This window comes from Schistocerca nitens, chromosome 4, assembly GCF_023898315.1.
Source record: "Schistocerca nitens isolate TAMUIC-IGC-003100 chromosome 4, iqSchNite1.1, whole genome shotgun sequence".
NCBI lineage: Eukaryota > Metazoa > Arthropoda > Insecta > Orthoptera > Acrididae > Schistocerca > Schistocerca nitens.
In genome coordinates this window covers 114,057,938-114,084,715 of record NC_064617.1, presented here as the reverse complement: position 1 = coordinate 114,084,715, position 26,778 = coordinate 114,057,938, and the positions used below count along the sequence as shown (strand labels likewise).

General features: G+C 39.9%; 1 protein-coding gene across 1 annotated transcript in view; it reads left to right on the top strand.

Annotated features, from left to right (window-relative positions):
* Positions 1-26,778, top strand: part of LOC126253189 (serine/threonine-protein kinase SMG1) — a 395,243-nt gene that overhangs the window by 77,216 nt on the left and 291,249 nt on the right. Inside the window, exons 4-7 of the mRNA XM_049954353.1 lie at positions 1,867-2,033; positions 6,053-6,182; positions 15,647-15,772; positions 24,938-25,206. Of these exons, the coding sequence (XP_049810310.1) occupies positions 1,867-2,033; positions 6,053-6,182; positions 15,647-15,772; positions 24,938-25,206 (692 nt within the window). The remainder of the gene's footprint in view (positions 1-1,866; positions 2,034-6,052; positions 6,183-15,646; positions 15,773-24,937; positions 25,207-26,778) is intronic.

Genomic DNA, 26,778 nt, shown 5'->3' with positions numbered 1-26,778 from the left:
GATGGAGGAAAAGCACTGGAGAGGTTTAGGGAAAGGGGTACAGCACAGTACTCACAACTGCAGGTCAGGGGAGACTTACCAGATGGGATGAGAAGGAAAGATTGATTGTTGGGGACTGACTGGACAAGATTTGAAAACCTGAGAGCTTAAAGATAGAAGACAGGGTAATATACAAGACAGATATTACTACTAAAATGCCGTGCACAAGTTAATAAGAGTGAAAAGCTAAGTGCATTGTATGTTACAGAGTTGGGAGGGGGGGACAGCAAAAAATAGACAAGTCAGAAAATGAAAGACGTAGAAAACTAAAATGGAGTGAAGAAGGGAGTAGTTACAGTGAATAAGTGCTGAGGCGGAAGGAATGAACATAAGTTAAGGCCAGGTGGGTGGCAAGAACCAAGGACGTGTTGTATTGCTATTGCCACATGCGGAGTTCTGAGAACGTGGTGTTTGGGGAAGAATCCAGATCGTGAAAAAGGCACTGAGGTCATGACTGTTATGTTGTAGAGCACTACAACAGGTACGGTTTCCAACGAACAAGAAAAAAATAAGTAATGAGAGGAACCATGGATAACAAAACTTTCAGTCTCGAAAATTTTCATGTTTTATTAAATCACATGTTGCATACTGGACCCTGCTGTGGGGTCCAGCATTAGGTGCAAATTGTTTAATACATTATTTACATATGCTCTTTAGCAATGTGATGTGAAACATACGTTCCTGTTGTGAGATAACTAGATGTTAAATTTTGAAATTTGTGAGGCAGAAAATGGGAAATACGATAGAAAGTGGTGAAAAACTTACCAGAAGATCCAGGAGGAATATTTATGACGCTGTAATGTGATCAAACTTTGATTTAACTATTCTAGAATTGCACATCACCGAAAATAAACTCTTTATTTGTATACCTCAAAACGCTTCACAGATACAGCATGATATGCCACTGCTAAAGATATTTATTACATAGTATCAGATATCAAAATTGCAAAATAGACAGACATGTGTAAGATAATAAATTTAAGACAAGTCTTTATAACTACTACAATAACTATGGCTAGCAAGATCTGCCCATTCATTTCACATCGATTCAGGCTTTGTGATTTTATGGTGGTATATTTCCATTAGCTCCAACAGACCTAGAATCTTAAGATTGGGTTCAGTGTGTAGAAATACCAAATTGTTTACTATCTTGTTGATCACATATTTAGTTTCAAGAATGTGCTGTGTGAGGTCTCATTTTTTGAAGCGGTTAAGTCTGCATTTGTGCCAGATGTACTTAGAGACAAGAGTCTGCTTCAGTTTACTTACAATTTACTCAGGTTACATTCATTGATTCAAGCTTTAGTAGGACATTCTTGAATCCATTAACTGTGCTTTACTTGTTGCCCAATCTATGGTGTACATTTCTTTCTTTCTTTCTTTCTGTCTTTATTGCTTTCTCTCATCTCTTCTTCTTCTTCTTCTTCTTCTTCTATCTTTCTGCATTACAGTGTATAGGAAGGTAACAAAATAATTTATTTCTACTAAGCTCCATGTTTGTAGATGTACTTTAGTTTATTATTTGTGATGCCTGATAAACTCTCAGCAACACTGGACTTTTGTATTGACAACAAGTGAGATTTCTTAAAGAAGCACCCACTCAGTTACAAACAGTAGTTAGAAGTATATTTCAGTGCTAACACGATGCCTTCTGAAGACAATTCAAAAATTTCACTGTAAGAGCTCAGAATTTAACAACTTTAATAACTATTTCATCAGTGTGCAAATGTTTAGATTTTATTACCAAAAGTATTTTATGTATTTGAAAACTTGATCGATTTTAATGAACTGAGAAAATGAACTTACAATTATTCTTTTATTGTTTAGGAGTCCTTGATGGCACCTGAAAATGGGAGATATATTCGGCGATCGCTTGACTTGATCATGGAGTCACTGTTGGACACACTGCACAGTGGACCAGGATCAGAGGCAAAACTTCATGCAGCAAAGTGCCTAGGCCGTGTTGGTTATGTGCTAGACCAAGATTTTAAAAGGTTTGTGAAACATATGGTAAAAGCGTTTTTGAACAACAATATAGTAAACAGTTGTTTTTAAAAATGAAATAAAATGAGCTTGTACACGCCAGATTGTGATAGACTTGCACATGGCAGAAAATGACAAAAATGCTAATTTCAGAATGACTGTTTCATTCTGTAGTGGACTGTGCACTATTCTTAAACTACCGTATAGATTAAAATTACAGGCAGAGCATCACTTTTTCCAGTCAGCCCACTCAAAGACGTTGATTTACACAGTTACATCAGAGTAGTATTTTGTGATGATGTGAACATCTGTATTTTATATTATTATTATTATTATTATTATTATTATTATTATTATTATTATTATTATTTAGTTGAGCCAGTAGTTATGGTCTTGTTTAAAAGGTGCACAGGAAGTTGACTTGTGAAATAAGCTTGTGTGTAATGGGATATCCTTGTATCTGCATTGCAAATCAGCTTCAAAACGTTATGATAAATTTAAAGACCATCAGAAGAATGGCAACTGTTGAAGTGAAAGTACTGTTGTTTATTGGTGGACTTAACATGTGCTGAAGTATGTTGGTGACCACCAGTGTGAGGGAGATGGAATACAGTTGGCAAAATGAAGTGACTCATATCTGTAAACTGAGCTCAGTTGTTAGAACACACACTTAAGTCATTGGTATGGGTGATTAAAATTTTTTTTAATTGCTTGGCAATCTTAGTTTTTCACCCTTTCTTTTCCTGTTTGGGTTTGATTCCTGTGCCTAATGACGTCACTGCTAATCTTGTATTGAGCTCTAATCCATCTTATTTCCTTCACTTGTAATAACCTCAGTGAGGCAACTCTGTATATGTACCGGGTGATCAAAAAATCTGTATAAATTTGAAAACTTAATAATGTAGATAGAGAGGTAAAAATTGACACACATGCTTGGAATGACATGGGGTTTTATTAGAACCAAAAAAATACAAACATTCACAAAATGTCCGACAGATGGTGCTGGACAGCAAAACGTCAGTGACTGCGCATGACAATCGTGTATAAAAGGAGCTGTAATGAGAGAGAGAATCAGATGCGCCAGCAGTCGCAGCATGTTGACGTTTTACCTGAAAAGGCGCTTTTAGTGAAGCTGTATTATCATAATGGGGAATGTGCTGGATCAACGTTATGATCCTATCGCCATAGGAAGGGGATTTGAACAGGTAAAGGTCCGTTGACAAATGCAGCGGTAGCGAGAGTGATTTCGAAGTTCGAAGCCACAGGTTGTTTAGATGATAGACCCCATAGTGACTGACCGAGCAAAAGGCGTAATGCCTCTGAGACAGTTCAGGAAGAAATGGAGACTGTAGCGGGTTCGTCTATGCACGGGGAAGTCAGCACTCGTGCAGTCGCACGTTGCACCGACATTCCATACACTACTGTTTGGTTGGCACTTAGGTGTACCCTCCGAAGCTATCCGTACAAAATACATCGGCATCATGAACTGTTACCTGGCGATTTAGTGAAGCGGAGGGCATTTGTGATGTGGGCGTTTCAAAAGATGGCGATTGGTGTTGTGGACCGACGAAGCTCATTTCACGCTCTGAGGGTCTGTCAACGCGCACAACTTCAGAATTTGGGCTACTGAAAATCCTAGAACTGTCGTAGAAATTCCATTGCATGACGAGAAAGTCACGGTATGGGTTGGATTTACCACATCTACCGTTATCAGGCCTTATTTCTTTGAGGAAATGCGTGATTCTGGTTTTGTAACTGCTACCGTCACGAAAGGCTATTTACAATTTGTACAGAAACCAGATGGCAGTTATAAGAGTCGAGGGGCATGAAAGGGAAGCAGTGGTTGGGAAAGGAGTGAGACAGGGTTGTAGCCTCTCCCCGATGTTATTCAATCTGTATATTGAGCAAGCAGTAAAGGAAGCAAAAGAAAAATTCGGAGTAGGTATTAAAATTCATGGAGAAGAAGTAAAATCTTTGAGGTTCGCCGATGACATTGTAATTCTGTCAGAGACAGCAAAGGACTTGGAAGAGCAGTTGAACGCAATGGATGGTGTCTTGGAGGATATAAGATGAACATCAACAAAAGCAAAACGAGGATAATGGAATGTAGTCGAATTAAGTCGGGCGATGCTGAGGGAATTAGATTAGGAAATGAGACACTTAAAGTAGTAAAGGAGTTTTGCTATTTAGGGAGTAAAATAACTGATGATGGTCGATATAAAATGTAGACTGGCAATGGCAAGGAAATCGTTTCTGAAGAAGAGAAATTTGTTAACGTCGAGTATAGACTTAAGTGTCAGGAAATCGTTTCTGAAAGTATTTGTATGGAGTGTAGCCATGCATGGAAGTGAAACATGGACGATAAATAGTTTGGACAAGAAGAGAATAGCAGCTTTCGAAATGTGGTGCTACAGAAGAATGCTGAAGATTAGATGGGTAGATCACATAACTAATGAGGAGGTGTTGAATAGGATTGGGGAGAAGAGAAGTTTGTGGCACAACTTGACTAGAAGAAGGGATCGGTTGGTAGGACATGTTTTGAGGCATCAAGGGATCACAAATTTAGTATTGGAGGGCAGCGTGGAGGGTAAAAATCGTAAAGGAAGACCAAGAGATGAATACACTAAGCAGATTCAGAAGGATGTAGGTTGCAGTAGGTACTGGGAGATGAAGAAGCTTGCACAGGATAGAGTAGCATGGAGAGCTGCATCAAACCAGTCTCAGGACTGAAGACCACAACAACAACAACAACAACAATAACAACAACCGTCACGGGTGTGAGGTACGCTGATATGTTACAGAATCGCATCATCCCCAGCCTGGCTGAGAAACACCTGATGGAATGTACAATGTTTATGCAGGATGGTGCTCCACCCCATATTGCTAGACGTCTGAAAGATCTCTTGCGCGCGTCATTTGGTGGTGATGGTGTGCTCAGCCGCCGCTTTCATCATGCTTGGCCTCCCAGGTCCCCAGACCTCAGTCCGTGTGATTATTGGCTGTGGGGTTACCTGAAGTCACAAGTGTATCGTGATCGACCGACATCTCTAGGAATGCTGAAAGACAACATCTGACGCCAACGCCTCACCGTAACTCTGGACACGCTTTACAGTGCTCTTCACAACATTATTCCTCGACTACAGCTATTGTTGAGGAATGATGGTGGACATATTGATCATTTCCTGTAAAGAACATCATCTTTGCTTTGTCTTACTTTGTTCAAAATGGCTCTGAGCACTATGGGACTTAACATCTATGGTCATCAGTCCCCTAGAACTTAGAACTACTTAAACCTAACTAACCTAAGGACATCACACAACACCCAGTCATCACGAGGCAGAGAAAGTCTCTGACCCCGCCGGGAATCGAACCCGGGCGCGGGAAGCGAGAACGCTACCGCACGACCATGAGCTGCGGACTGTCTTACTATGTTATGCTAATTATTGCTATTCTTATCAGATGAAGCGCCATCTGTCGGACATTTTTTGAACTTTTGTATTTTTTTGGTTCTAATAAAACCCCATGTCATTCCAAGCATGTGTGTCAATTTGTACCTCTCTATCTACAGTATTCCGTGATTTATTCAGTTTTCAAATTTATACTGACTTTTTGATCACCCGGTATATTAACTGAAAATTGCAGACACGAAGTATGTATTCAACAACCTACATAAATTAACATTTCTTTCAAATGCATTAGATGTCCATGTGTGTAACTCTCATGATGATCGCTACTGGTAGATAAATTCCTGTGTTATCCATATTCTGGGCCATCTGAGTCTTCCTCTTAATAGTTTTCTGTCTATTTCTGAAAGGAACTTAGAATGGCTTTTAGGAGTCTTTATTGTTGGAAAGAAACAGGTGAATCACAAGGCAGCTGGTAAGGGACCCAACTTTTGAGCATTGAATGTAAAACCTAACGTCTTCTTTAATTCATATTTTTAATATTTTACGAAGGTCCAGAAGAACATGTTAGATTTTTGTAGCTTCCACAGTTGTAACCTGTAATGCAATTTGTTCTTTTATTGTAGGTATCTGGACTGGGTGTTCCAAACATACCAGAATGAGAGAAATGAGGATGTGAAATTACTTTTAATGAAAGCTGTTTTAGAGACACTGAAACTGGATACGGAGACATTAAAATTGAAAGATTTTGCAAGTGTAAGTACAATATTTACTAATACATATAAACGTATGAGTGTTTGAAAAAATTGTGAATATGCTGCCACAAGCAAAGTTATACCAGTGGAAAAATGCTTGTGTTGGAGCACCAGAAATGTGAATATGTTCATCTTTAAAGATTGTGACAGAAAAGTGGGGAACCAGGTGCCTCAGTCCTCATTCCACCTTCCTCACGAAAAAATTTTTAACTTGCAAATGTTTTCATGCTCTTTTTAATATAGGACATTCTAAATCCCTTTACCCAGTCTCTCTTCATAATTAAGCCTTCATATTTGGCATATCCTCTCACTGTCACATTTGTATGTCTCTCTCCTAATGCCTCCTTTTTCTCCTGTTGATTTGCAGTGCATAGCTTCCATTGCCTTCTTTTGTCTTTCTTTTCCACACCCACTGTCTCCACCATACATCAGCATCTCAGTAATTCTGGGGAAGAGGGGGTCCAACTTACTTTTCTCCTGGTACTCATATGTTTCAAACTTCAGTCCTAAATGCTCCCTCCCCTACACCTACGTGTTAAAGTTTACCGGTCTGCGACGATCCAGACCCCCCCCCCCCCCCCCAACACTGCCTATGGTCTCCATTCATCTGTATTTTTCATTTCTACTGTCTCCTTGCTCTTTTGCTTGTACTGCTGCTATCTCCCTCCATCTCTCCTTCTGTTTTACTGCCTCTCTGTCTCACTGACAATATATCCTCTCTTTGGCTCCCATTGCTATTCTTGTCATCTATCTTCCTTTGTCTTTCACTGCCACTTTCTCTCTCTCTCCATCATGGTCTCCTCTTGTTCTCTCCCACTGGCACTGTGTTCTCTTTCTTCCACTGTCACAGTTCCTCTGCTACCATCTGTCACCACAAAATAGAATGAATATGCTCACCAGCCAAAAATTTTGGTGAGAAAGGTGGAATGAAGAGTGAGGCAGCTGGTTCCTCACATCCCTATCAGAGTCTTTTGGAGAGGAATGTATCTGAATTTTTTTGTGCTCCGACAAGAGCATTTTTCTGCTGTTTCCCTTCTTTTTCCTGCTACTGCAGGATGTGCTGCATATATAAAACGACTTCTGTAGGTCAGTAGACACAACATTTATGTGCCCTGAGAGATATAAACAAGTAGCATGCACAATATAAGGTTAACACAAAATTGTTGATTTTTTTCTGGACGCCTTACTCATTGATAGCAGTTCGTGAAAAACTCTCGGTTTATGATTTGTATCGTAAGAGTAAAAATGTAGTTAGAAATATTTTATTGATATTTCAGTCTTTCCAGTTGTACATTATTTTTGGCAGCTGTTTTAAGTTAAGACCCTTTTTAACCAATTTTTGTAATTGCTGTACCATTTGGGTAGGTGTGAAGTGCTTATTATGTGGAGATTGCATATTAAAAAGTTTTATTGGTGAAAAAATGCTGACTAAAAACATAGTTTGGTGACTGCAGAACCCTTGCGATGACCCTAGAACCCTTGCATATGTTCACTATGTCATTTAAAAACTACGTTTACAGATGTTAAGTGTATATTACATGCATAAGTATAGCAACTTTGAACTGCTGGGTCTCAGGAACAGTTAAAGATATCAAAAAAAGTTTCAAGGTTTGATGAGATCATCATCTTAGGAACATATGGTAAAAATTTCACTGATCTGCCATGAATATAAATTATAGAAGTACCCATCCCCACAGCTGGTACTTTTTGTACCCAAAAGTAATGGTTTCTCAGAGTTTTGAATGAGCTGTCCATGAACAAATGGTGCTTTTACAATGAGGTAACAAAACTTGGGGGATAGCCTTCATAGCTTGTTCGGGAGGAGTTTAGGTTTTTTTTTTTTTTTTTTTTTTTTGTGATACACACTTATAAAGGTGGCAATAGTATCACATACGTAAGGTAAAAAAAGGGCAGTGCATTGGCGGTGCTGTCATTTATACTTGGGTGACTAGCATGAAAACATTTCTGACGTGATTATGGCTGCGTAACAGGAGTTAAGACTTGAACATCGAATTGTAGTTGGAGGTAGATGCATGGGACATTCCATTTCAGAAATTGTTAGGGATTTCAGTATTCAGAGACCCGCAGTGTCAGTAGTGCGCTGAGGATACTAAATTTCAGGCATTCCTTCTCTCAGTAGACAATGACCGAGAGCAGTGACGTTTGCATAGGTTTGTCAGTGCTAATAGACAAGCAACACAGCATGAAAAATGGCAGAGATGAATGTGGGATGTGCGATGAACATACCTGTTAGGACAGGGCGGCAACATTTGGCATTAATGGGCTATGGCAGCAGATGGCAGACACGAGTGCCTTTGCTAACACTAAGACATTGCTTTCTGCTTACTCCTGGGCTCTCGACCATATCGGTTGGACCCTAGAAAACCATGGCCTGGTCACCTGAGTTCAGATTTCTTGTGGTAAGAGCTGATGGTAGGGTTAGTGTGCGGTGAAGAGCCTACAAAACCATGGAGCCAGGTTGTCAACAAGGCACTGTGCAAACTGGTGGTGGTTCCATAATGGTGTAGGCTGTGTTAACATGGGATGGACTGGGTCCTCTGGTCCAACTGAACCCATCGTTGACTGGAAATGGTTATATTCGGCTATGTGGAGACTATTTCCAACCATTCCTGGACTTAATGTTTGCAAACAATGATGGAATTTTTATGAATTAGGACGCATCATGTCACTGGGCCACAATTGTTCGTGATTGGTTTGATGTATATTCTGGACTGTTCGCGTGAATGATTTGGCCATTCAGATCGCCTGACATGACTCCCATTGAACATTTATGGGACATAATCGAGAGGTCAGTTTGTGTACTAAATCCTGCACTGGCAACACTTATGCAATTATGGATGGCTACAGAGGCAGCATAGGTAAATATTTCTACAAGAGACTTCCAGCGAATTGTTGAGTCCATGCCACATCAAGTTCGTGCACTATGCCTGGTAAAAGGAGATCTGACACGTTATTGGGAAGCATCTCATGTTTTTTGTCACCTCAGTGTATAAGCCGCCTAAGGTCCACCCTAGACAACTAATTCAATACAACTGAATGATTTGTTCAATTTACCTACAGTGGAGAAAGTGTATATTTTGACCCTGTACTGTAGGGTAGCTGCTGTATGCCTGTTCCTCTGACAGGTATACAAATGCTTGCTAGGTCAAGGTCTATCCAAAAAACTTGATCCCCTGTCTCTGTGATCAGTAGAACCTGAGGTATGACCCCCTAAAAAATAATTTTTTTCATGGGTGCCTTTTTGGAACGTATTACCCTGCACTGTCATGCGTGGACTGGTAAAATAGTAAGGGCTGTGATTTCGCTTAACATCAAAATAATGAAATTAATGAAATGAGCTATCAAAATCAGATTCCCCTCCCCCCCCCCCCCCAACAGATTTTACAACCATCTGTTTGTGGAGCAGTTGTGTATTGTTATAATGTTTAGAAAAACAAATTCAAGATATTAAGTTCTCTGAGTAATTAACATACAACATATTTAATAAAATAATTGTTAACTATATAAGAGAAAAATTGAATTTTATTATATTAAAGGAACAAACGGACCAGAAAAGCAGGTAATGCACAACGAATCGTGGAAAGATTTTGTGTTTCAACAAAATCTGTACTATCAGTCCATAAGAAAGAGACAGTAGTTTTGTCTGTATTAGGAAATTGAGAACTATATACACTATGTGATCAAAAGTATCTGGGCACCTGGCTGAAAATGACTTAAAACTTCGTGGCACCCTCCATTGGTAATGCTAGAATTCAATATGGTGTTCCCGACCGTTGCCTTGATGATAGATTCCACTCTCGCAGGCCTACGTTCAGTCAGGTGTGCAAGGTTTCCTGGGGAATGGCAGCCCATTCTTCATGGGGTGTGGCACTGAGGAGAGGTATCGATGTCAGTCGGTGAGGCCTGGCACCAAGTTGGTGTTCCAAAACATCCCAAAGGTGTTCTATAGGATTCAGGTCAGGACTGTGCAGGCCAGTCCTTTACAGGGATGTTATTGTCGTGTAACCACTCCCTCACAGGCCGTGCATCGTGGACAGGTGCTCGGTCGTGTTGAAAGATTGTCACCATCCCCGAATTGCTCTTCAACAGTTGGAAGCAAGAAGGTGCTTAAAACATCAATGTAGGCCTGTGCTGTGATACTGCCATGCAAAACAACAAGGAGTGCAAGCCCCCTCCATGAAAAATATGACCACACCATAACACCACTGCCTCCTAATTTTACTGTTGTCACTACAAATGCTGGCAGATGACGTACACCGGGCATTTGCCATGCACACACCCTGCTATCGGATTGCCACATTGTGTACTATGATTCGTCATTCCACACAATGTTTTTCCACTGTTCAATTGTCCAATGTTTATGCTCCTTACACCAAGCTCAGTGTCATTTGGCTTTTACTAGCATGATGTGTGGCGTACGAGCAACCGCTCGACCATGTAATCAAAGTTTTATCATCTCCCACCTAACTGTCATAGGAGTGGATCCTGATGCAGTTTGGAAATCCTGTCTGATGGTCTGGATAGAAGTCTGCGTATTACATATTACGACCCTCTTCAACTGTCGGAGGTCTCTGTCAGTCAAGAGATGAGATCGGCCTGTACGCTTTTGTGCTGTACTTGTCCCTTCATGTTTCTACTTCACTATCACATTGGGAACAGTGGACCTAGGGATGTTTAGGGAGTGTGGAAATCTCGTGTGGAGACATATGACACAAGTGACACCCAATCACCTGACCATGTTCGAAATCCATGAGTTCTGCGGAGTGCTCCATTCTGCTCTCAAGATGTCTAATGACTACTGAGGTCACTGATTTGGAGTACCTGACAGTAGGTGGTATGAAAAACATATGTTTTTTGGGGTGTCCGGATACTTTTGATCACATAGTGTATATTTTATTTCATCAGTAGATCCAGAGGTGAAAAGAATCGGGCACATACACGGTAATTAAAGTGAAAGTGGCCTGGAAAATATTTTCAATAATGTTTCCCTGTGTTTGACCTCTTAATCTACAGAGCCTGTTTTGTTAAATTTTAACACTAAGCTTGGCGTAGCAGTTTGCTTGAGATTTGGCAAAACATACCCATTATTAAAGTCTTGTGCAAACTGTTCCGCACACATTTTCTGCGAATTGTGTATGTGTAACACTCAACAGTGAAAGCACTTTGTTCTATTGTGAACACCATTTTTGTGTTGCATTCAACTGGTAACTGCTCCTCTCACTTGTAGAAACAATGACACAGTGAAGTGCTCAGGATGGAGCATGCAGGAGATACACATGTGCAGACATGCGACAGCAACTGATTAGTGTACTGTAATCATAGTTTAAAGCATTTTCTGTGGTGTGCATTTCTCCTGTTCATTTACGAGGGTTAGTTCCATGTCAGTCTTGTAAATAGTTTCGGAACAGTTTTATTTTGCCCATATATCGACAAATACACTCCTGGAAATTGAAATAAGAACACCGTGAATTCATTGTCCCAGGAAGGGGAAACTTTATTGACACATTCCTGGGGTCAGATACATCACATGATCACACTGACAGAACCACAGGCACATAGACACAGGCAACAGAGCATGCACAATGTCGGCACTAGTACAGTGTATATCCACCTTTCGCAGCAATGCAGGCTGCTATTCTCCCATGGAGACGATCGTAGAGATGCTGGATGTAGTCCTGTGGAACGGCTTGCCATGCCATTTCCACCTGGCGCCTCAGTTGGACCAGTGTTCATGCTGGACGTGCAGACCGCGTGAGACGACGCTTCATCCAGTCCCAAACATGCTCAATGGGGGACAGATCCGGAGATCTTGCTGGCCAGGGTAGTTGACTTACACCTTCTAGAGCACGTTGGGTGGCACGGGATACATGCGGACGTGCATTGTCCTGTTGGAACAGCAAGTTCCCTTGCCGGTCTAGGAATGGTAGAACGATGGGTTCGATGACGGTTTGGATGTACCGTGCACTATTCAGTGTCCCCTCGACGATCACCAGTGGTGTACGGCCAGTGTAGGAGATCGCTCCCCACACCATGATGCCGGGTGTTGGCCCTGTGTGCCTCGGTCGTATGCAGTCCTGATTGTGGCGCTCACCTGCACGGCGCCAAACACGCATACGACCATCATTGGCACCAAGGCAGAAGCGACTCTCATCGCTGAAGACGACACGTCTCCATTCGTCCCTCCATTCACGCCTGTCGCGACACCACTGGAGGCGGGCTGCACGATGTTGGGGCGTGAGCGGAAGACGGCCTAACGGTGTGCGGGACCGTAGCCCAGCTTCATGGAGACGGTTGCGAATGGTCCTCGCCGATACCCCAGGAGCAACGGTGTCCCTAATTTGCTGGGAAGTGGCGGTGTGGTCCCCTACGGCACTGCGTAGGATCCTACGGTCTTGGCGTGCATCCGTGCGTCGCTGCGGTCCGGTCCCAGGTCGACGGGCACATGCACCTTCCGCCGACCACTGGCGACAACATCGATGTACTGTGGAGACCTCACGCCCCACGTGTTGAGCAATTCGGCGGTACGTCCACCCGGCCTCCCGCATGCCCACTATACGCCCTCGCTCAAAGTCCGTCAACAGCACATACGGTTCACGTCCACGCTGTCGCGGCATGCTACCAGTGTTAAAGACTGCGATGGAGCTCCGTATGCCACGGCAAACTGGCTGACACTGACGGCGGCGGTGCACAAATGCTGCGCAGCTAGCGCCATTCGACGGCCGACACCGCGGTTCCTGGTGTGTCCGCTGTGCCGTGCGTGTGATCATTGCTTGTACAGCCCTCTCGCAGTGTCCGGAGCAAGTATGGTGGGTCTGACACACCGGTGTCAATGTGTTCTTTTTTCCATTTCCAGGAGTGTATGTGTTGATTGGATGTACTTGTCCCCCGTTAATTTTGCAAGTGACATTTGTAACATTTTAACCCTGTGCAGATAAGTTTCAACAAGTAATGGAGTAATTTATTGGGGTAAATTTGAAAGTAGGCCTGAAAATCCATTACTATAATATTAAAATAATGTTCATTTAACAAAACAAAAATAAAATATAAATTAACACCAAAAGTATAGAATCGGTTATCTTTTGTATGATAATTTAAGATAACTATATGGACAGCAAAAGAAGTAAAGAAAAAAATCAACTGGAGTACTTTTAGTAAAATAAATATATTTTTTTAAATCAATCTTCCAATGTGGTGGTGATAATTTTTGAATGGTTTGTGCACTGAAAGTTCATGTCTCAGTGCTATAAATGTAGATTGGTAATAAACGTCTGAGATTTACTCTAAGAGTAATGAGGAGAGGCACGCTGGGAATCATTAGGAGACACAGGAAAACAAGCAATGTTTGAAATTGCTTTTTTGCAATTTCATTGAAATTTCCACTCACCAGCAGACTGAACACTGGTGCTAAAGTTCCTGATTTGTTAAAACTGTGTGCCAGTGTTATTCATCACTTATATGAGATGATGTGCACCACAGTGATTGGCCAATGAAGACAGCCCATCAGTTCTTTTTGCAAGGAATACTTGACTAATGAGATCGGGAAATGAAATTAAACATTTGTATGCATCTTCTTTACTTATAAGGAATGTAAATAATTTGAGGAGGAGAGACAACAGCTCATTGAACAATAAAGACATCAATGTATTGACAGACACACAAAGAAGAATGAAAATTTCGCTAGCTTTTGGAGGAGAACTTTTGCACTATGTTTTCAGCTGACTGGTGTGTGTGTGTGTGTGTGTGTGTGTGTGTGTGTGTGTGTGTGCGTGCGTGCGTGCATGCAGGGGTGGGGCGGGAGGGGGGGGGGGGGGAAGCTTGAAAAATGGTTTTTCTGAAAGCTAATGTATGTTCAGTCTTGGTTGTGAGTGTCTCTAGATGACTTGACGCTTTTTCTTGACTTACAGTGTGCTTATGAAACACCAGAGAATAAAAACTGATGTAGTAGTAACTGAGTAATGTGTGAAACTGATCCAAGTAACACAAATATGGGTTTATTCATAACACTATGAACAATAACTGAAATAAGTTTCTTACGATTCCCCACGTGATAAGAGAAAGAACAGCTGATGTGAGTGGTACAAACTAGAACAATATAGAGACCGCCAGTCAGCACTGCTCCATGTGTGTATAGGCATGGGCCACCGGTAGACGGTGCAGCGGAGATCGCGACATGTGCGTGCTTGCTACCATCGGCCTCTAGTGGCCAGCTCGTGCTGATACAGTTGATTGATTCGGGTACACAAATGTGGCAACACTACATGTGGCTCACTCGTACTCACACACACTAGTAGCAGGGTACAGTAGACGTAGCCCTAAAATGAATAAGTCATGTTATATTCTCTTTTATTGGAATGGAGACCAGTAATATTTTGGCAACAAAGCTATTATCAGTGTCACGAATATAAATAGCCATTAAAGAAGTACCTGAAATGTTGATACATATATCCAATGCCAAGGAATTTCATAAACCTTTTTTGCAAGAAGCACTATTTTCTGTGTCACATTATTGGCCATTTGTTGATTCATGCTTCATATGAACTCGGGAAGTAAATGTGTATGCTAAAGTATTTTGACAACTTTCTCATCTGCAGAACTATGCAAATTATGGGAAAAACACACACATTTTCATAGTTAAAATATTGATAAAAATGAAGGGAAGCATTTCTTTCTGAACCTTACCTTTGTTTATTAAGTCAACCAAATCACTAATAATTGCTTTTTGTATGCTGCCTTTGCTACTTCTAACTTCTTAAGTGTCTACTCCTTCATTTTAAAGATAATGTTGTGCCATTGGAAATTGGATTCCATTCCATACAAAATTCTGAACCATAAGCTTTGCATGGCTCCGTCACATACCACACACATATATATGAATATTGCATGAATGTACACCACAGTAAATTGCCTATTCAAATTAGTAATGTTTTGCATGTCACTAGTTTAAATGATCATCACAGAGTATGATGAGTTGTTTCATCATCAGTCGAGGCCACAGCTAAAGTTACACATTGCTCTGCTTTGCAAACAGCACGTTCCATGCACTGCATATTGATTTCTGCCCATCTCTCTTTATTGTTAGCACTAAATTCTGAAATCAGGAGAGTACAGGACCACGTCTGCTCATTGAGAACCATCTGAACATGGTTGTTGTAAAGCACTAGTGAAGCACCATAAATCTCTCTCTCTCTCTCTCTGTCTCTCTCTCTCTCTCTCTCTCTCTCTCTCTCTCTCTCTCTCTCTCTCTCTTTTTTCCAAGGTAGGGGACGTACTGGAGTCTAACAGAAATGCTTGAATCAAATGAAAGTATATAGTGATTCATTTATTGTTTATAAGTGGTTTGCTTTTTTATTTTTAAATATGTAAAATTGCATTATTTGTTGAATCATTCTTTTGAAATATACTTCATGTAGTTGCCACTAATTGATGGAATTTTTCTTTCTATAGGTGTTAATGGCACAACTGCAGAACACACTTGAGTACGCAGATTCTCCTGAATTCCTTATAAATACTGTTGATGTTATACTGCAGCTAATTGATCTCTACCCGGAAGTTTTTACTAAACATTTTAGGGTAAGTGTGGCACACAGTTATGTGATCACAGAATATGCAGAGAAAATATTGTGTAGCATAAAAGCACGTAAGCAAGGTGTTATGTTCCGTCGGACTGCTTCTCTCTTCAGTTATAATATTGTTTCCTAATCATTTCTATATTTCCTTTCCCTGGAGAATGTTGAAAGTAAACAGTTCTTAATATTTGAACAATGGAAAGCTTGGAATGGAATAACAATAGAAATTAGTATACATTGGCAGACACACATTTAAAAGTAGAATGTTGCAAAATGTCAGCTTTGGGGCAAAGTGTGATGTCAGTGCGTGCGCGCGCACACGCGAGCGCACGCACAGTCATCTGTGGGCACTGTTGCACCACTGCAGTGAGCAGCGGTGGTACAGAAGAGGTGTTGGTGTTGGTTGGGGATAAAGATAGTAGGGTAGGGGTGAGAGAAGATGCTGTGGTGCTGCCTGTAGGAGTGTGCAGAGGTACGGCAAGGGTAGGATGGTGGGGCGCTGGGGGAGGGAAAGAGAAGCAGACGAAGGAGAAAAACTATATAAATGAGCTGGAGGGATGGAAGGTTTGTATGAGGGTGGAGTGGGAGTTGGGAAGGGAATAGAAACAAGCAGGGACAGACACTAGCTAAGGTCACAGAAGGGTCACAGGAAAGTAGAATAAGTAGCAGGGAGAGTTCCCTTTCCTCCATATCAGAGAAGCTGGCATTGGTGGGAAAATTCCAGTTGGGATAGGCTGTAAAGCAGTCATTGAAGATAAGCACAGAGCTTGCTCGGCAACGGGATGGTGGTCCTGCCTTTGATGTGGTAGGAAATGCCTGTAGCAAGAATGGAATAGTTGGTACTGGATCTGTGAGGGCATGTCTTGCATTTGGATCTTTTACAGGGATACAAGCCTTGGGGCAAAGAGGTGGGAACATGGATGGGGCAGGGACTGACAGTATGTTGCATTGGTTGGGTGGGTGGCAGATTGCTACTATTGGAGGAGTGAGGAGCATATTGTCAAGAACATTCCTCATTTCAGGGCACAATGAGTACTAGTTGAAACCGTGGCAGAAACTGTGGTGCAGTTGCTCCAGTCCTAAGTGGTATTCAGTAACAAGGGAGCTGCTCCTTCGTTATTGCTTAGTGGTTATTTTCGGTGACTGGGAATTCAAGGTGCAGGCAATGGAGAGAGTGTAACTTTGGTCAGGGAATGCCTCAGTGATGAGACCCTCAATATATTTGGAAAGGGATTGCTTGTCGGTGCAGATGGGACCACTTTGGATGACTGGCCTGTATGGAAGGGATTCCTTGGTGTGAAATGAATGGCAGCTGTCTAAATGGAAGTATTGTTGGTTGTTGTAAGTTTGATTTGGATTGAGGTACTGATGGAGCCATCTGTGAGGTGGAGGTCACATAGAGGAAGGTGGCTCGTTGGGCCAAGGAGGACCAAGTGAATAAACTGGGAGAGAAACTGTTGAGATTCTGGAGGAATGTGGAGAGGCTGTCCTCGCCCTCAGTCCATGCCTTGAAGATGTTTGCAATTTGAACCAGATGAGAGGTTAGGGATTCTGGGTGACTGGGAAGGATTCCTCTAAGTGGTCCATGAACAGATGCCATATGGGTGCCCAGGGCCATAGTGTGAGTTTGTTTGTGGTTGATGCCTTCAGAGTAGTAGTATTTTTGGGTGAGGATATTATTGATCATGCTGACCAAGGAGGAGGTGGTAGGTTGGAGTCATTCAGGGATTTGAGAAAGATAGTGTTCAGTGGGAGCAAGGCCATAGACATGGATAACTTGGTGTAGAGGGATGTTCAATTGAGTGACAAGCAGGGTGCTAGATGGGAAAGGACAGGCATTGTGGAGAGTCATTGGAGGAAATCTTTTGTGTATTTTTATACAGGAGGGTAAATAAATCTTCTGCATTGGTTGTTAAATACTTTTATTAAAAAGTCACTACAAATTTTGTGTCAATAAAGATGCATATTCAGGTGATGAGTACATGAAATTAAAACTTTACAGAATTACTGTGGCTGGAAAATAGATGTGTACTACTATAAAGTGTCATATGTCAATGAGAGCTGTGTACTCAAAGGTTTTTAAACAACCATGGCATGGCAAAGTGATTGCTTAAAGCAAAGTTCCATTGCTCATCATTCAGATAGAAATAGATAGCACACTGAAAATGATAGTCCACAATTAAACTGATTGGCACCACAGATCCCCTGCAAGTGATAGGAAACTTATTTAAATTTCTGACTACAGTATAATTAAGTAAACTAACCAAAAACACCTTATTTACATGTCTTAACTTTGACAGCTGAGTATTGAATATCTTACCCATACCGAAGACAGCATAGGAGTGTTTATGGCACAAATGTAAACTATACTGGTGAGCCCCTAATAAGAGCCACATGTGTAATGTGGTGCTAACACGAGTCTTTGACTGAACTAATGCTAATTATGACGAGAAAAGTGGGAGTTAGCTTTGCCGTGCGTCTGACTTACATACTAAAGTGTGTTACATGGTCATTAGAAATTTTTCTTTTTTAAAGACAATCATAGTTAAAAAAGATTAAAACTTCAAAACGCACGATAACATATCCCTGAAAAGCCTGTCTAAAGCATGAATTTTTTTTTTTTCAGTGTTATAGCTCTCTGTTTTTAGAACCACCAATCATGTATCTGTAGTATTGCATGGCATACGAAGAAGTATGTTTTTAAAAACATCTAATTACACCAATTGAAGGTAAAACAGAATAAAAGTGTATCACGAAAACAAGAACCACAACAAAGTGTAATAGTGCCCTGTAGATATGCACCAGTTAAGGCGATGGGTAGGCTAAATGTTATCTACCTAGACAATCAAAATTAGATAGCAAACTTTTTTGACGCAGTGGTAGTTTTAGTTACTTGACTTAATTATATGTTAGTCAGAAATTTAAGTAGATTTATCTGGTTTCCTATCACATACAGGTGATCTGGGTTCACAATCACTTTAATTGTGGACTATCACTTTTAGCGTGCTATCTGTTTCTGTCTTGGCAATGAATAGTGAGACTTTGGTCTAAGCATTCACTCCACCATGTCTTGAATGTTTAAAAAGCTTAATCACAGTTCTTGGTGATATACGGCACTTTATGGTAGTACACATCTATTTTCTACCCGTTGTACTTCTGCAGGGTTTCAGTATCTTGCACAGATCGTTTGAATATGTTGAGAAACCAATAGTGGCTTATTAATAAAAGTATTTAACAGCCAGTGTGCAAGATTTTATTCACCATGTGGGATTTTGGCTGTGAGTGCCCATCCTTTAAAGTAACAGGAGAGTAGTAGTAAGTGGAAAATGTTGGTCCACAAGGGCAGAGATTTTCTGTTATAGCACAGTGGTCAGTCTCAGAGGGGTGTCCTGGGCAGTTTATTTATGTATTTTAGGAAGCATTTAGAAGGTAGGAGCCCAAGGGAAGCAGGGGGGGGCAGGGAGAGGGGGAAAAAGAGAGAGAGAGAGAGAGAGAGAGAGAGAGAGAAGGGGGGGGGGGAGGGAGGGATATGCCAAATGAAATGCCTTTGGCTGTCAAGGTAACAAATCGTATTACCTTCTACTACTTGTAGCAGAATACTATCAAATGATATTTCACAAAATCAAAATAAATAATGGTTGTATGTAAAGGCTGTTAGTGGAACCATAGTTAATGTCCAGTCCGTAGCTTATGAGACAGATACTGAAATTGAGGTTAATGAAGTAAAGCTAAAATGCTCAGCTCTGTTTTCAAATTTTCCTTCACAAAGGAAAACACAGGAGAAATGCCCCAATTTAATACTTACACCACTGAAAATATGAACGAAATAAGTATTAATGTCAGTAGTGTCAACAAACAGCTGAAGTCATTAAAATTGAACAAAGCTCAAGGGTCCAGTGGAATCCCTGTCAGATTCTGTACTGAATTTGTGGCCGAGTTAGCCCTTCTTTTAACTATAATCCATCATAGATCACTCGAACAAAAAACTTTGCTTAGTTCTTGGAAAAAGCACAGGTCACACCTGTATAGAAAAAGGGTAGTAAAAGTGATGCACAAAAGTACCATCCAGTGCCCTTGACATTAATTTGTTGTAAATTATTAGAACATATTCTGAGCTCATACATAATGAAGTATCTTGAACAGAATGGCCTCTTCAAAGCTAAACAGTGTGGATTCCTAAAACATCGATCATGTGAAACACAACTCACACTTTTCTCAAGTGACGTACTGAAAGCTTTGGATCAAGGCAGTCAGGTAGACGCAGTATTCCTTGATTGCCAAAATGCGTTTGACTCAGTAAGACTCCTATACTTATTGCCAAAAGTATGATTGTATGTGATATCAAGTGAAATTTGTGACTGGAGTAAGGACTTTATGGTAGTGAGGACTTTTATTGGATGGAGAGTCATTGTCAGATGTAGAAGTAACTTCAGGTGTGCCCCAGGGAAATGTGTTGGGACTCTTGCTGTTCATGTTGTATAATAATGACCTTGCAGACAATATTAATAGTAACCTCAGGCTTTTTGTAGATGATGCAGTTATCTGTAATGAAGTACTGTTAGAAAAAAAAAGCTGCATAAATATTGTCACATCTTGATAAGATTTCAAAGTGGTGCAAAGATTGGCAACTTGCTTTAAATGTTCAGAAATGTAAAATTTTGCACTACACAAAACGAAGAAAACATAGTATCCTATGACTATAATATCAATGAGTCGGCGTTGGAATTGGCCAACTCGTACAGATACTAGGGTGTAACACTGTAGGAATATGACATGGAATTTTCTCATATGCTCAGTTATGGGTAAAGCTGGTGATTGATTGCACTTCCATGTATTCTACCAATAAATCTTTCTACATAGGAGATTGTTTACAAACCGCATGTGCACCAGAATCTAGAATATTGCTGAAATGTGTAGCACCTGTACCACATAGAATTGTTAGGGGGTATTGAACATACACAAAGAAGGGCACCATGAATTGTCACAGGTTTGTTTGATCCATGGGAGAGAGTCACAGAGGTACCTAAGGAACTGAATTGGAAGACCCTTGAAGATGGACATGAACTATCCCAAGAAAGAGTACTTACCAACAAAGTTTCAAGAACAAGCTTTAAAAGATGACTCTAGGAACATACAACCACCCCCTGTGTATATCTCTCAATGGGATCATGAGGATAAGTTAGAATAATTACTGCACGCATAGAGGCATTCAATCAATCATCCTACCCCCACTCTGCCCATGAACAGAATGGGAAGAAGCCCGAGTGACAGTAATAATGGAATATACCCTCTGCTATGCACTCCACAATGGTTTACAGAATGCACATGTAGATTAGATTTTGGGGGGAGGGGTTCCATGGGCTTGGCAGCAATGTAGGAAGAGAGTAGGGGGTTGGGGACTGGTTAGGTATGGAAACTTTTCTGTATTTGTGCAGATGGAAGTAGCAAGGATCCCAACTAGAGGATAAAAAACAGGTACAAATGTGCAGAAATGCATAGTGTAATACCTTAACAGCTTGTAAAAGGTGACACTGTAAAAGGTATAGTAAAAAAGGATGAAACCAAATGAAGTAGGCCTACAGTAAAAATAAAATTAGATGGAAAAAAAGATGGGTCATTTTTTGTCAAATCGTTCAATTTTGGAACATTTCCATGCTTGGCCAATCACAGATTTCAATGAAATTTTATTTTTATGTTCTCTCATGTCCCCAGTGAACAGTGGTCAAGTTTAACATTTGTCAAAGCAATACCGGTAGATATACAGTCAAGTGATTGACTTCATTTACAACTTTGCACAGAGTGAGGGTGAGTTTCTGGCGATTGCACTGTTATATCTCGGGCAATATTTTGTTGAAAGAAAAGAAATTTGGCCAGTTTATAAAATTTTATGCTTTCTCTTAAAATAATTAAATGAATCTTATGAGCCGTATTCAGTCAGAAAGTTGTAGACAAAATCACCTGAAAAAAATTGGTTCTTGAAAAATTTCGAAGTTTGGCTTCTTACATCTAAGGGACTAAATGTATGACAATGTGAAACTTAGCATGTACACAAGGTTCTCAGAAATAAAGGTTCATTTATGTACTACTTTCCAATAATGAATAAATGAAGTGCAAAGTTGAAGCTTTTGTAAAAATATATAAAAATTTGTTATTTTAGACCAGATCTCCCCCCCCCCCCCCCCCCCCCCACATATATATATTCATTCACTCACATCTCACAACATATGACTACTGTCTCTGGCTGCCAAGACCTGAGTCAGGCCTGGGTAGCCAGACACAGTGAGTGCACGCACGTGTGTGTGTGTGTGTGTGTGTGTGTGTGTGTGTGTGTCATCTACACTAAATGGTAAGTAGCAATCTGTCCATCCTTCATAATATTGTCATAAACTGAAGCAAACTTGCTGGAAAAATCACACTGCCAGTAAAGTCTTAACTTTGGCTTCTTATATCTCATTGATTATAAGCATGATAAACATGAAATTGTGGACACTAAAACTTAGTAACATATAGTTTTCCAATATAAAATATCATTTATGTATACTGCTTTCTAAATTTTCTACGAAGTCATTTCAAACTTGATTTTTGTAAAAAATGCAAAAATGGATGATGTTCAATTTGCATTTGGAATATGTTTTCCATAATTGATTTCGAACTAATTACAGTCTGAAAGACCATGTTTTCAAGCATTCAGAAAATCACATTTGATTTTCCAGTGTGTGCTAACAGTACCTGAAAACAACAGACAAATTTGGGGAGTGTATCATGGCAACAGGCTACGTTGCAGCAACCTTCTGTCATTGTTTCATTACATGTAGTTTTTATTTTTAAATTGACTGTTTGCGTACCACCTATGGGAGATATTCGTACAGATCTGAGTATCAGAGTACTGGCTTTGTAAGCAAACAGATATCAGCACAAGGCTTTGAAAACCAAATAAAAAAAAATAAAAAAAAAAAAAAAACAAATTACAGGCTTCGTAATCTGAATGAAGAAATCTACTCCTGACTGGTATTGCACAGATATTGGATGTGACCTCTTTGGTGACAGAGTTGCCAGTTCACGTTCTTGAACTGCTAATGACAATGTCACCATGGACTAATGCAATATTATGAGATATTAATTGTCAATTTAAAAATAAAAACCATATGTAACGAAACATGAACAACAGGTTGCTGCAATGTAACCCTTAAATTTGTCATTTTCAGGTACTGTTAGCTCACATTGGAAAATTGAATGTAATTTTCTGAATGAATGCTTGAAAAATGTGCACTTTCCAATTGTGATTAGTACAAAATCGGTTATAGAAAACAGATATTTTAAAGCAAACTGAACATAATTTTTGTAATTCTTATGAAAATCAAATTTGAATTAATGATCTAGAAATTTAGACAGCAGTACGTGACTTGTATTTTATATTGAGAAACCTTATGTTACTAAGTTGTAATGTCCAAAGTTTCATGTTTATCATGCCTTTAATCAACAAGATATAAGAAGCCAAAGTTAAAACTTTATTCTCAGTGCAATTTTTCCGGCTAGTTTGCTTCAATTTATGTAGCATTGTTAGCCCATGTTGCAAGTTAAACCCACTGTTCTGGTGCGGTGGGGAGCTTAAAACATGTTGTTTTTGAGTGTTAAAGGTCTTGAAGCTTTAATGGAAAATGGTTTTTGTAAAAGAAGTGTTGATTATACCCTATTTTTTACTTTCTGCAAAAATAGGCATATTTTCGACAAATTTGTAGATTATAGGAAAATAGTAGGTGATTGATACTTTGTATTCCACATTCTTGTGCTACCAACCTATTGCGTATTAAGTGTCATGTTCAGCAAGTGTTTATGATATGTAAGAATCAAAAGTGTACATTATTTTCATGCTGCAGTTTTCACACCCAATGATTCAAATTATCTAGAATTATCAGCCCATGCTGGATAATAAAATATGCTTTTTGTGGTTAAAACCATGATCATCACAATGAGCCCAATTCAGAAAGTTTTATAGGACATACTGGTTTTTTGGAAGTCATGTCGAATTTCTTCTCTCTCTCTCTCTCTCTCTCTCTCTCTCTCTCTCTCTCTCTCTCTCTTTTCTTCTCTCTCTCTCTTTTTTTTAAGTGACTCGTAAAATTCAATTCAATTCTTTTCTTAAGAGAAAGCATAAAAGTGTACAAGATGACCAAGTTTCATTTCTTTCAATAAAATAGTGCCTGAGATATAACAGCTCGCTCACCAGAAATTCATGCTCATTGTGCAAATATTTGCGCATGAAGTCAAACAAATGACTACATCTCTCAGTGTTCCTGTAACAAGTGTTAAGCTTTACCAATGTTCATTGGGGACATGAATGAATGTTCACATAAAATTTCAGTGAAATCTGTGATGGTCAAGCAGGGTGACCTAGGCAAATTGACATGGAATGACTAAGATGTGAAAATGTGACAAGATCAAAGTTGAAATAGAAATAAAAAGATGATGATACTTGGGTGCAGTGTTGAGTAAACATGAGTTCAGAAGAAGGAGCCATGATATTTTTATGGCATGTCCATGCTTATGTGAGAGGAGTGGGCTGTTAGGGTAGGCAAATATACATATTATGCAGGGAAGGCCAATAAAGCTTGTGAAAATACTCATGGGTGTTTGGAGATAGCACTGTGGTCCATGGAAGCACATTGTCATGTACTGAACACAGCTGCGGCCCTAAGGGTACCACAGAAATCAGTGCATGATAAGTGGGTGGAAAGTTTGTAGTTTGGGAGACAGCAAGGAAAGTAGGGAAAGCAAAAGACGCACACTGTGTAATGTAATGAGGTAAGAAAGTAACAAAGGGAAACCAATTTGATCATAGGATAGTGGTGCAGATATTTGGGAATCCTGTCTTGCATTGGTACACAGTATAGTGTAGTTCCCTGATGGTGATGGAAGTTTCCACTCACCTACATTCAGTAGCCTTGTCAACAGCTCATTACATCATATCTTCAAGTTTGTCTATATCCAGTGAGACACTATCTTAATGCACTCAGTTTTGTATGTGCTTGTCACAGTTTTTGCAGTAATTAATTTCATAGAATTTTTCATGAATTTCTGTTTTCAAGTGAGCAGTATGCCAATAGCAACTAACTGTGTGCACTTTTTAATTAATATTTGTATAATTATGCTTTTTTGTTTTGTTATATAGGACACTGTAGATATATTAGTCGGTTGGCATATTGACACTGCCCAGAAGCGTCATGTGATAGAGTATGCATCTGAAAGCCTTCAGAGGTTAGCACAATTCTGGGTAGCTGATCTACAGTTTTCGACAACCCTTCTAACACAATTTCTTGAAGATATGGAGAGTTACAATGAAGAAATGATTCTGCCTCTCTCTGGACGTTCTTCTCCTGCTGATGGGGAACAGCCGATGACTCCAGAGCAGTGTGTTGCAAAAATTACCTCACTTATCAAGTAAGCAATTTATTAGTTAAGTGTTACTTTTCCAGTGACTGATATCTGTGAAGTAGTTCCATACTTCGTATTCAGAAAGAAAGGATATGGAAAATGCTAGTTGCATGTTTCTCTGTTATGTTGTAAAAACATAACGGAGCTAATACAAACTAAACATTATAGTAGGAATATTCCTGAAAAAATCTAAGAATATGAAATGACTGTCATTTTCAAAGTTGTTGGTGAGGTGTATGTTACAGAATACTTGGGCAGATGGTATAGTAGATCTCTGTATTCTTACACATATATTGCGTAGTATGAAGTACAAATTTATAAACAGAAATAAATATCAATTACAAACTTGGGCTGTTTGGGATCTAGTTGCTGATTGTGCAAGTTTCTTACTTAGTCATGATGAATGGAGTTCATATTCTTTACCATCCATCCTAACTTAGCTTTTTGTGGAATCCGCATATTATTAGAGGCAAACTATATTTCGGAAAGGACACGGCTGCTTTCATTCCTTATCCTTTTCTAACTTGATCTACATTTAGCAGGATAGTACTTCAGGTTGCCATATGGCTACACAGATTTAGGTTTCCCATGTTCAAATTGTTTAAGATGAAGGTTAGGATGCAGGGTGTATATAATCCGGGAGATCTGGGTAAAACCCGGGAATTTTTTCATCCAAGAGAAAACTGGGGAAAACCTGGGAATTTTTCATTCCCTTAGTTTTCTGTTAAATTTTTGTAATTTTGACTGGTAAGAAACGATACATAAGACAGAGTGGTAGAGGGAGTGGGAGAACATAAGACAGAGTGGTAGAGGGAGTGGGAGAGCAACGGTAGGGTTAGCAAAGAGAACAACATCCAGTGTCTGGGCAGGTCATATCTAAGTATTTTCCATCTGTGAAACTCTTATGGACATGGCTGAGCATAGGTCAAGGAAGAGTAGAGATATCTGATTGCTGCAACTTGGATATCTCCATTATTGCAGCTGTATAGTAGTGTTGAGTATACAACATAGATTACAAATAATAGAGGGTGGGGGTGTGGCTGGGCTGGGCAACGTTTGTATGTCTGACATTTTTCATTATCCAATTTACATCATTCCTACTCACAATTAAAAACTGCAGGTGAAGTAGTTGTGTGCAAGCGAGTAAGATCTTCCCCTGTGGCACGTCAGTTCCTTGAGTCAGTGTTTACTTTAATTACATTCTTATAGAATGTAACTCTCTTCTTGGGATTTCAATATCTCTTGTTTCCAGCATACCTTTGGAATAAGTAGATGATTTCCTCTAACGAGGAAGTACACTATCAATGAATTGTTCATCAGAAAATCATGTTAAGATCAGAATACTTATTTCCAATGTTGCCTTTGGATGCCTCACCATCAGATCTTTCTGAATAAAGACCTGACACTATGTACCAAACTGATGGCTCTATAGTTGCAAAAACTGGATGCTATATTGCCGAGGTCTTAAGAAACTGGAATGGTTCAACCAACTGAAGCTGAGATACATTGTGTACATCAAATAGGATGGCTTCATATCACACATATCTGTTCTTGAGAAGGTGAAGATGAACTTTTAAA